The 11,730-nt window shown below is 47.3% G+C and overlaps 1 protein-coding gene across 1 annotated transcript; it reads left to right on the top strand.

The window, feature by feature from the left end:
* Positions 1–2,264: 2,264 nt before the first annotated feature.
* Positions 2,265–11,087, top strand: LOC133358789 (dual specificity tyrosine-phosphorylation-regulated kinase 2-like). The gene is made up of 10 exons (XM_061577238.1): positions 2,265–2,331; positions 3,278–3,426; positions 5,274–5,410; positions 5,741–5,884; positions 6,832–6,970; positions 8,690–8,771; positions 9,196–9,368; positions 10,102–10,162; positions 10,630–10,661; positions 10,965–11,087. Exons 2-10 carry the CDS (start codon positions 3,283–3,285, stop codon positions 11,085–11,087), a joined length of 1,035 nt encoding a protein of 344 aa, XP_061433222.1. The 5' UTR covers positions 2,265–2,331; positions 3,278–3,282.
* The last annotated feature ends 643 nt before the right edge of the window (positions 11,088–11,730 follow it).

The following is an 11,730-nucleotide window of genomic DNA, read 5'->3' as shown; positions in this document are numbered from 1 at the left end:
AGACACGTAGAGACACACACACAGAGACACACACACAGACACATAGAGACAGACACAACGATCCCCTCTATCGCCTGATCAGACTGCAGGGGCAAGTGCTGCTAGGGAGCGCCTAGAAAGGCCGGCACGGCACACGAGGGGGTGGGTGCCCAGTGCCACACCAAGCCGCCTTTGTCTCCCCAGCGGCGATGTTTACTACACACCGCACCAGGTACTCATTTGAGGCCGAGTCGACCTAGGGGAGGCCCAGGACCGGTTCATACAATCGGCCCCCATAGCGACGGTGAACGCGGGCCGCGCGTGACGTCACGGGGCCGCGCGTGACGTCACGGGGCCGTGCGTGACGTTACGTGACCACGCGTTACCGGAAGTCGCGAAAGGGGGCGGGAACCAATCGGAATCTCGGACTGTGACGTCACTGTGACGCATCAGACCGACATCCGGTTTCGTGGCTCGTGCGCTCAGAGTTGGAGAGACGCGTGGAGACGACGGAGACCGAAGGCAGCAGCTGGAGCCACTCCGAGCGACACTCTGAACAGGTGAGAGCGGCAGAGTTGTGACGAGCTCGACGTGTTACACGCGGCAGCTTGATGTGCTCACGATGTGAGTCACGATCTCGGTTTGTACCGATGGTGTGGCTCTGTGTTGATGCGAGTCCGTGCTGATGATGTGGGTCTGTGGTGATTATTTGGGTCTGTTTAATGATGTGGATTCGTGTTGATGATGTGGGTCTGTGTTGATATGAGTTGGTGATAATAATGCGAGTCTGTGTTCATGTCGGTTTATACTGATGGTGTGGGTCTGTGTTGATGCGAGTCCGTGTTGATGATGTGGGTCTGTGGTGATGATGTTAGTCCGTGTTGATCGTCTCGGTTTGTACTGATGGTGTGGGTCTGTGTTGATGTGTGTTGATTATGTGGGTCTGTTCGATGTGGGTTTGTGTTATGCGAGTTCGTGTTGATGATGTATCTCCGTGTTGACGATGTGCGTACGTGTTGGGGCTGTGGTTAAGTCAGGGGACAGAGACGGGGGGAACATAGAAGTGCGGTACAATTAAGGATTTTGCTGCACTGCCGCACCCCTCACTCATCCCACTCACCCCTCATCCCACCTCCAGTGGCAGCTATCTCTCTAGGGAACAAGGTGGCTCAGCAGTCGGCCTGCAAGTGGCCATTAGTCTGCCAGCTGAGGGCGATGTGCAATCCCAATTGATTAAAAAAACTGTTCACGATTTCGAGATGTAAATCACATGGTGAGTAACGATCTCGTCCCACATCCTAGACTGTGCTTGACCCTACTACACTCGTCTCCCGCTTTCCTCACGGAGACCCAGACGGTGCGAGACGCAAGACACTCCGGTATTCCTGCTCTACACGTCACCAACATGGAGGTACGGGCTCGACTCGCGTGGTGAAGTATGGGCGAACATGTGATTCACATGCCTGTGTTCTCCACTCTCTATCCGCGTACCTACTCCTCACCATTTCTACCTTGGTGTGTGTCTGCCTGCCTGCCTGTGTATCTGAGCGTTTAACACGTAGCCTTTTGTGACCAAGGGGCCGTCCATAAATGACGTCACGCACCTGGGGGGGGGGGGGGGTGTCAGACATTTGTGACGATGTGTGACGAGGGGGGGGGGGGGTATGAGAAATGTGACGTCACATCAAAATGCGCAACTTTAAATAAATATAAACAACACGTTCTACTTAATTAAACAGACTTTTTAATAAATGTTTTCTCCTACAACATCAGAGTGTAGCGCCACATTAAATACGCACTACAATAGTTCAAAGCGATATGAAGCATGTTTTATTTTAGGGGGGGGCAGAGCTTTGTGACGTCATATTTGAGGGGGGGGGGTCTGACTTTTTGTGACGCCGTGTGATGAGGGGGGGGGGGGGGTAAAAAATCGTCCAAAATCGCGTGATGTCATTTATGGATGGCCCCCAATATCCATAACAGGTTTTTTTAGTTAGATCGCATAAATATGTGTCGTTAATCCGCCACCACCAGACAGCCAATTAGTAAGGTTTGTCACATAAACAGAACATGCCAATTCGTTACTAGTACAGCACACTGGTGTGTTGGAGAGCAAAGCCACAACATTTACAATCCGAGTATGACGTTTCGCCAGTAATTACAACTAGCTTCATCAAGCAACAGCCAGATTTGTGGCTGCATTTGCCCCAACAGTTTGTTACAGTCTATATTGTGGAATTTTGTCTGTGTGTGTAGATGAGCCGATATATAGTGAGAAAAGAAAATGCGTGAGATGGAGTGCGCTCTCAGACTCAAAAGGAGCAGCCCCCATCAAGTGCAAAACCCCGCAAGGTAATAAAAATAATGGAGGACATCACATCAGCCATGTCGCATGGGGGACATCAAGGCGGCCAAGTTGCATGGGCACTTGATTTTGCTTTCAGCTGATTGGCTTGTGCAATGGAATTGATGATGTAATACCTAGCAACCATTCTTATAGAAGTGAGTTACCATTTTACTGCAACTCCCATATTTACTTTAGTCTGTTTTCTCCTTCGATGTCTGCCAGACTTACGACAAAATAATTATCTTCTTCCCTTTGGCCCAACGTGCACATTCATATGGCGTCTAAACTTTGGGCGGCAGGCTGGTAACATTTGTGTCTCACAGTAAGAATATCCTGGCTTTGATTCCCGACTCAGGTGCTTTTGCTTGTGGAGTCTGTATGTCCTCCACCTGTTCTGCATGGGTTTCCTCAAGGGTATCCACTTTTCTCGCGTGAAAAAACTGTTAGGAGTCAAACATCCCAAGACTAAACAATTGTCTGACATTATCCAGTTGGGATTACACCATTACCCCCTATTGTAATAATTCGGCAATAACCTCTTTAAAAAGATTATTGAGACTCAGCAAGGCTGTCCTTGGTGAATCTGCTTCTGTTCCTCCCTTAAAACCCATCTCCTCTTCTCCCTTGCCCACACTTCTGCTACTCCCTGCCCTCACCCCCAGCTACGACCAGGCCTAGCTCAACCCCTATCACCACCCCTACTGCTCCTCCCCAACCCTGATACCCAACTAAGACCAGGCCTACGCAAAACCCCTCCTTTACCTTTCCCTCCTGTTCTGTCACCATAACGACACCACCACTTTTAATAACCCCACTCTTTATCTCAACTACCATCATCTTATGTGCAATGTTATAATTGCTGTAATGCACCTTGTAATAAGGCGTGATATAAATCTCACATAGGAAACAAAGGTAGTAATAATGGTTTATACATTTTTATCATTTCTGCAGAAATCATGCAGCTCTACGGCAGCTACCTGACCCTCAGGGAGCAAAGAGAACTCTTGGCCATGCAGGAGATATGGTACCTTGGGCTCCAAAATCAGGCCCGGGGCAAGTACAACCATGGCTACGATGACGACCAACACCGTTATATTCCGGTAAGACTCACGACAAAATACCTGCCTTGCCGGATGCGGCAGGCCACCCTGGTTATTACTTCGGGTGTCATTATCGTCGTCATCACATTCAACATAATCAACCACAGTGTTTACATCACAGGATCATTGAAAGAAGCGTTATCGTGCACACCATCATCATCCACAATGTCATCACACACGGTGTTGTCACGCACGATATAACTGGTATCCAAAAATCTCAATGCTGAAAAAAAAACCTGCATACATGCAGTCGGTATTTCATGTTGTCTGCCGGGCCAAGTCGCCCTTGAAAACAGTTTCTTCACTCAATGGGCTTTAAACTTGATTTTGAAGCTTTTGTGACTGCAAGATAGAGGGCGACCGAAATTCGGTTTCGGTTTTCGGCGCCGAAAGTTGGCAATTGGCCACTTTAGGCATACTTTCGGTTTCGGCCGAAAGTAAATTTTTAACTTTCTGTCTGGTTTCGGTTTCGGCCAAAACTGATATTGACTTTCGGTCGTCAACTAAAGATCTATTTTTAGAATATAACGCTAGTGATAAGTCTATCAGCCGGTCAGTCGGGATCCTTGTCTTTAGTCTGTGTGTGTGTGGGTTGGGGCATCGACTGCGTAGCGATTCGCGCGCTGCGCTACGAACCCGGCGGCCCGAGTTCAATTCCCGCTCACGGCCGGTGACGATTATTTGAACCGGTCCTGGGCCTCCCCTAGGTCGACTCAGCCTCAAATGAGTAAGTGGTGTGGTATGTAACATCGCCACTAGGGAGACAAAGGCGGCCGGCCGTGGTGAATCCAAGTCCCGGGCGAAGCCGGGTAGTAAAGCTAGTACAGTATTTCATAAATCTTGTGTTCGGTAACTTTCGGTTATATACCTTTCTGTTTCGGTTTCGGTCGAAAGTAAATTTTTTACTCTCGGTCTGGTTTCTGTTTCAGCCGAAACCAGAAATTCAGTTTCGGTCGGCCTCTACTGCAGGAATTACTCTTTGGTTCTTTCGGTAAAGTCACGTAGATATAAAATAAAAGAAATAATAGAATAAATTATAAGTTTGAGAAAACAAACCTAGTAAAATTAGAAATGTAATGCAGTGCAACACAGAGAATTGGCTAACACAGCAGTTAACACATTACCTGGTTGATTACGTTCTTACAAAGATTGCTAATGGGCTTTACTCGTGAAATAACACTTTGATTCAGATAGTAGCATTGCCATGACTTTTTCAGGACGGTTCTGACAATTTCTCGCAGCGTTCAGCGTGGTTGCCGTGTGTAATACCAATTGAGCAATTTGGAGGTAAGTTTTCAGCATTGGGATGTTTGGTCATCACCAGTTACATTGTGAGTGTGTATTAGCTATGGGCGGACACCAGAGAACCAGGAGGAAAGTCATGCAGAACAGGGGAAGCAGCATACAAACTCTACACACTCCTAATTTGCTAAGGAGGGGTAGAACATACCATCTCCACACAAAAGGGACTAAGCTGGGAATTTAACCCCCAGGCCCTTCTTGCTGTTTTCCACAAGTGTGTGCAACAAGGTTATCTAGCACAGCAGACAAGCCTACCGAGTCTTGTTTTTACCCTTCAAATAGGACTGACAAAGCGAGGCTAATTCTATAGCTGGTGCTCTCTCTCACTCCCATGGATTAAGTCTCTTTATGTTCATATTCTTTGGGTCTTTAGGTAAAGTCTCGTAGATAGAACAATAAAATAAAGAGCCAAAGAATATGAATTCCTGCAGTCACGAAAGCTTTAAGTCAAGATCTCTTCATGTTGTCTTACGAGCACTCAATTAGCAGTGATTGAATGAGACTCGATTGAATCGGCACTTAACCACTGTGTGATTGTTGCGCAGGTAAAACACGAGCACCTCAACTTTCGGTATGAGGTGCTGAAGACGATTGGGGAGGGCGGTCAAGGCATAGTGGTCGAGTGTCTTGACCACATGACAAACACCCTGGTGGCGGTGAAAATACTCAGAACTCCATTGAGGTAAGACTCCACACTACTGCATACTGTGTCTGTGAAACACAGCACCTCTCTCCACAATCGCCTTGTGCTACGAGAGCCATATTCAGTCAGGGCTCTAGCCGGCTCTAGTTGTGACTATGAATATTAATTGGCCAAAACATCTTTACGTAAAAAGGATTTCAGAGCTTGGGAAATTGTTGGCACCGGTTCACTCCCTGGCTGCCTTCCCACTTGTATGTGGATCCTCATGCATCTCAATAGTTCTCTCTCTTGAGAGTGAGCCAAAAGTGTGCATGGTATTATAAGTCTAAATTATGATTGATGATATTAAATTGTTGACTCTCTTTGCAGCGCCATGAATAACAATTTCCAGTTGAGGGAAATACAAATCGGGATCATACTTCAGGAGAGTGACACCGACGACTCCAACATCATCAAGATGCTGGATTGGTTCCAGTTCAGGAAGCACTACACCATCGTCTTGGAGCTGTTGAGGTGCGTGCCAAGTGTCACTTGCATTGATGTGCTCTTGCGACCATTTGTCGTCGTAAAATTGTGGAGCTGCCATGAGTCTTGGAGGCTCAACTGGGACACATGTTGAGCTGGCAGCCATTCGCTTTTCTCCGACAGCCCCGCCAAATTTGACATAGCATGCCCCCTCAATCAGCAGGATGGCAGCGCAGTGGTAACACCTGCGTCTCACAGCAACAAGGCCGAGGGGCTGACTGCCAACCGATGCGCCTATAGGCGTGCAGTTTGTATGTTTCTTCCACTGCTGTACCGAGTGTTCATGATTGTGTGTGTTGAGTGAGTTAGTACGTGTGTAAGGGAGGGAGGAGGTGAGTGTGAAATGTGTATATTCTCTCCCTGTTCTGCATGGGTTTCCTGTGGGTTCTCGGCTTTCTTCAACATTTTGGTGGCAAAATTTTAACGACCTCGCTCGGCATACAGGAAGTTGTGGGTTCGATCCAGAGCCTCGATATTGGCGTGTGCACGTTCTCCCCATGGTCACGTGGATTTTTACCTGGGTTCTCCGGTTTTTCCCTCCACATTTAAAAACAAGTGTTTAGAGTATTTGGCTGCTCTGAATTTCCCCATGATAAGCCACTTTGTTGAGGTATCATTTGCGGACAGATCGCTTCTGAAAAAGCGCTATACAGCTCAGTGGGCCTCACCTGGTAAAATAAAAAGTTTATAGTTTCTAATAAATTCCCAATTTGACTGTGCTTGGTCAAGCATACCAATACTGAAAACTACCGAAAAATTACCCAATTAGAATAACACACAGAAGCAACATCGCCCCCTCTGCTGCGAAAACTTCGTAGGACCCTCTTGAAAAAAGTCTTGAGGATGTCCTGGGTAAACGAGCGTAATAATCCATTGTTATATGAACCAGAACCTCACAGAATGACACTGACTTTGTATTGTTGCCTCTTTCACAGTGGAACTCTGGATGATTGGATTGGTAACAGGAAATCCAAGTCCCTTCGGATGGAGATGGTGAAAATATACACCAAGGCGATCCTCACGTCCCTGCGTCACATCCATTCGAAGACAATCATTCACGGTGACCTCAAGCCTGTGAGTGGACAGAGCTTCACTGTAAACCTTTGTTGTTTTTGGAGACTAACCCTGGAGAAAGCCCCAGCCACATTGAGCAACGGGTTTTAATGCATTCTAGATTTGAAGCTTTCGTGACTGCAAGGATTCAACTTCAAGGACAGTGCACATTATCAGAGTTATGTCTTTTGTTTGTATTCATGACTGCAGGTATTGCGGTCTATGCAAACATGACTCCTTGTAAAAAGGTGTCAGTTTTGTTGCCAGATAGAAGGGTAAAGAACCAATTATCATATTTTTACTGGTAAATGAGGTCCCCATAGTGTAGATGTTTGCCCCGAGCTCTCATACTCTGATGGTGCATTGTCTTTGAGTTGTGCGCCTTTTGGTGTCTTCTGGTCCAACCCATGTGAGACTAGGCTCTAAGGAAAGCTGTCTCGGGTGTGGACCAATCAACTTCAAGGACAGTGCACATTATCAGAGTTATGTCTTTTGTTTGTATTCATGACTGCAGGTATTGCGGTCTATGCAAACATGACTCCTTGTAAAAAGGTGTCAGTTTTGTTGCCAGATAGAAGGGTAAAGAACCAATTATCATATTTTTACTGGTAAATGAGGTCCCCATAGTGTAGATGTTTGCCCCGAGCTCTCATACTCTGATGGTGCATTGTCTTTGAGTTGTGCGCCTTTTGGTGTCTTCTGGTCCAACCCATGTGAGACTAGGCTCTAAGGAAAGCTGTCTCGGGTGTGGACCAATCAACTTCAAGGACAGTGCACATTATCAGAGTTATGTCTTTTGTTTGTATTCATGACTGCAGGTATTGCGGTCTATGCAAACATGACTCCTTGTAAAAGGTGTCAGTTTTGTTGCCAGATAGAAGGGTAAAGAACCAATTATCAGGATTCATACTCTTAGTTCTTTTGGTAAAGTCACGTAGGTAAAAAATGAAATTAAAATTAATTTATTCTTGTTTATTTTTATTAATTTTAATTTCATTTTTTACCTACGTGACTTTACCGAAAGAACTAAGAGTATTTAATGCATTCGCTTTGTTCACCTGTTTGGGATGGGCGGGGGGCACGGTAACACTGGTAAAGATCATCCAATGTGAAGTAGACTTTGCCAAAAGTTGTGTTGCTATGAGCGGCCTGCCTGAGAGAAACAAAAAAACTCAGATACTAATCAGGACAAAAAAGCACTCCAGTAATATCCTGATTTATGTCTTCCCCTTTTACGTTGTTTTGATAATCGTCGCCCCTTTCAGGAACGCATCCCCGACATAAACTGGGGTATTACTGTTTTCAAATGTACAAACAAATTTTAGAATCAGAATCAAAAGTAAATTTCCCAATTAAAGTGCATTGAGGTAAGCTCGTTTTCAAGGGCGACTCATCAGCTTACAAATTGCTCACAAAATTCTTGCCAAGACAAATGCGTGGTGGAAAGTGTTACCGAATCCATGTGTGTGCATGGTTTTTCCTAACTCGCATGCACTAGCAGCTATACGCTTCATTAGGGTCTCTCTTTCCACGCAATGAGCAACTTACATCGCATCATCTCACTTCCAGTGGCAGCTGTCAGGAAACATATCCTAATATCGCTGCGACTAACCTTTTTGACAGTCACCTCGTCTGACTCCCTTTTTAATATATACTTGCGTATTTTGGTACATGCTCAATGGACTGCTGGCTGAATGCTGTTATCACCTCTGTGAATCCCTTCTTCTGTTCTTCATCTAGGAAAACATCTTGGTCAAGGACCGCGTGGCAGGGACCATAAAGGTCGCCGACTTTGGACACAGCTTCGTTGAGGGTTATCCAAGTGAGTGACCTCACCCGGGTGAGGGAGTGAGATTGCTCGTAGCGGTTAGCGCTCTGTGCTACGGACCCGGCGATTATCTGAACTGCTCCTGGGCCTCCCCTAAGTCAACTCAGTCTCAAATGAATACCTGGTGCGAAGTGTAAAGATCACCACTGGGGAGGCCAAGGCGGTAGGGCGTGGTGCTGGCCACCCACCCCTCGTGTATCGCGCCGGCCTTCATAAGTGCTTGCTAATAGCACTTGTCCCAAAAGCTTGTCACACTTGTGTCTGTGTGTATGCACACACGTGTGTGTATGCTCAGTCTCAAATGAATATCTGGTGTGTATGCACACACGTGTGTACATGTGACTGTGTGGAGGTGATGACTTGCGTGTGATGATGCTGTTAAAGGTGATTTGGGGGTCTTTGTCTTTGTGAATCACAGCCTCCTTGACCTTCAGTACCGTCAAGCACATGTCTCCGGAGGGAATCTTGGGCTACTCGTCCACCAACTCGGTCGACATGTGGGCTCTGGGATGCACGGTGGCGAAGATAGCAACCGGAAAATCCATCTTCGAACCCATCAACTTCTACGACCAGTTGGGGTGCTGCATGGAGGTACTGCCCAACAGCAGCACTTCGCTCGTGATTCACAAAACATTCTTGGCCACGTCACGATCTGGCCACATTTTTGCCACCCGCCTGCTGACGCAGCCATAAGAAGAAATGGTCATCCGTGCAAGCACTCAAAGCGCCACTTGTAGTTTAAGCTCACCCACCACCAGTAAGTTGAAGAGCAATTCTCTAAATTAAGTCTAGTAATGAGATACATTTCCCTTGAAGCTACATCCAGCACATATGCAGGACCATAACTGTGTGCACACAATGGCCTACTCTTTTCGAATAACGTCATGGGATCTTCAACGTCTACTGCGAATGTAGCAGACGGCACGTACAAATTTACGGTTTGTACACATCGCAAGTAAAAATTGGGCGGCCAATCTGAACCAGGAAACTCTGCAACGGGAGGCAGATGTGCAACTGCTGGGCCATGCCACAACCACGACCCTGCACCTGTGGGTGAACCGTGGGGAGTAGTGGCGGAGTGGTTAGCGCATCGAGCTACGAACCTGGTGACCCGAGTTGGATTTCTGCTTACTGGCAACATTTTAACAAATACCTGAACTGGACACAGGCCGAAAGCGTTAAATGAGCACCTGGCACTTGGCGCTATGGGGCCAATCCCCTAGTGTGCTGCGCCGGCCTTAATCGGTGCTCACTAACAGTACTCGCTACAACAGTCGGTTGCGTTTATATGAAGGAACTTTGTTGTTGTGTGAACCGTGTGTAGGTCCTGGGGCTGCCTCCGGACTACTTGGTGAATAACGCTCCTAAAAGAAAGAAATACTTTGGTAAGTTGAAGGGACAAGCTCACTGGAATACGTTTTACGAGCCAACTGTTATTGTTTCAGCTCGACCACCGATAAATTCTTGAATGTCGATTTTCACAACCGACTTTCACCATTAAGCATCAGGAGAGATCCAGGAAATCAGCCTGAAAATCTTGTACACGTGGCAATTGGGTCTTACAGCAAAAAATGTGGCTCAGTAATTAAGTGGTCTGACCCAAAAATCAACAATGAATCGTACATAGTTTCCCTTGTCTTACCAACACCCATCCCAGATGATGCAAAACACTGCATTGTGATTCACATTGGTTATCGGAGTTCTGCATTTCGAATAACTCACATTTGGCGGGTCATTATGTTAGTGTTCCAGTGTAACACTAATGGAGTAATTTGCAGTAAAAATTTTCACATAGGCAATCTGTAACATCCACCGTGAAATAAACGGTGCAAATTTGTTATAGTTAATGCAGCCTGCAGTGTAACCAGGGCGGCCTGCCGGATGGTAACCACAAACTTCTGCAACAGGTGGCAAAATCGCAACCGCTGGGCCACGGCGTAGTGCTGCTGCATTGCACTGTTTCTGCGCTGGGGATGTGCAAGGGCCGATGTTGGTTGTGACCGTGTCTCCTGTGTGTGCGCGTGTCTCCTGTGTGTGACCGTGTCTCCTGTGTGTGACAGTGTCTCCTGTGTGTGCGCGTGTCTCCTGTGTGTGCGCGTGTCTCCTGTGTGTGACCGTTGTCTCCTGTGTGTGCGCATGTCTCCTGTGTGTGCGCGTGTCTCCTGTGTGTGTGCGCGCTCCCTGCAGCATCCGCCAAGGAGCCAAAGATGTTTGGCCGCCATCGAGTGCCAGGGAGTCGCCCCGCTCAGCAAGCTGCTCGCGAACTACGACCCGGAGTTTGTGGACTTCATCAGCTGCTGCCTCCAGTAAGAGCCCCTCCCCCACGAGGATTCCCGCATCGGTCACTCTGCTCCGACTGATGAGCGACCGCTCTCCTCCTGTCCCCTAGCTCCATCCCTCTCAAGCACAATTAGAAGCTCCATCATTGCATAGACTGGCTTGATCCATACACTAACATAGAGAGACTTAGACCCCCATCTTCTTCGAAGCCAAATCATTGCTAATGCCCACAACCCTATCCCCTTGGTGTTTCCCTCTTGGCTAGACCGCAGTAGGGCACCGGAATGGAAAAAATGTGATGCGAGGTGGTTTGCGTTGCCGCAGAACTTAGGCGAGTGCTCTGTGCAACAGTAAACAATGTAAATAGAGATAACTTGAGGATGTTGTTAATTATGCATCTTATTGACGCTCGTTTACCTAGGAAAGCCTCACGACTTTTTTCAGGAGGGTCCTGCCAAGTTTGCGTAGTGGGGGCGATGACTTCTACGTACATTCCAAATGAGTAATTTACAAGCAGAGCCGTCCCTGGGGTATGGCGAATCAGGGCGGCCTCCCCAGGCCCAAACGCTTATGGGGACACCGCGCTTGGATGTCACGGTGGTGTCAGATGTAATACTTCTGGTTTCGCTCGAAGGCATCGGGGGGCCCACACGGTGTGATTGGCCCCTGGCGC

This window comes from Lethenteron reissneri, chromosome 63, assembly GCF_015708825.2.
Source record: "Lethenteron reissneri isolate LAM-NWPU_2019-01 chromosome 63, ASM1570882v1, whole genome shotgun sequence".
In the NCBI taxonomy this organism is placed as follows: domain Eukaryota; kingdom Metazoa; phylum Chordata; class Hyperoartia; order Petromyzontiformes; family Petromyzontidae; genus Lethenteron; species Lethenteron reissneri.
Note: the sequence above shows the minus strand (reverse complement) of the source record. Positions and strands in the feature narration are given on the sequence as shown.

What these genes read in the sequence shown, in the direction of transcription:
- LOC133358789 (XM_061577238.1), top strand. Translation starts at nt 3,283, where the DNA reads ATGCAGCTCTACGGCAGCTACCTGACCCTCAGGGAGCAAAGAGAACTC. An exon ending in ATCGTCTTGGAGCTGTTGAG is followed by an intron (nt 5,885 to 6,831) that starts GTGCGTGCCAAG and finishes CCTCTTTCACAG; the next exon opens with TGGAACTCTGGATGATTGGA. An exon ending in CCAGGGCGGCCTGCCGGATG is followed by an intron (nt 10,662 to 10,964) that starts GTAACCACAAAC and finishes CGCTCCCTGCAG; the next exon opens with CATCCGCCAAGGAGCCAAAG.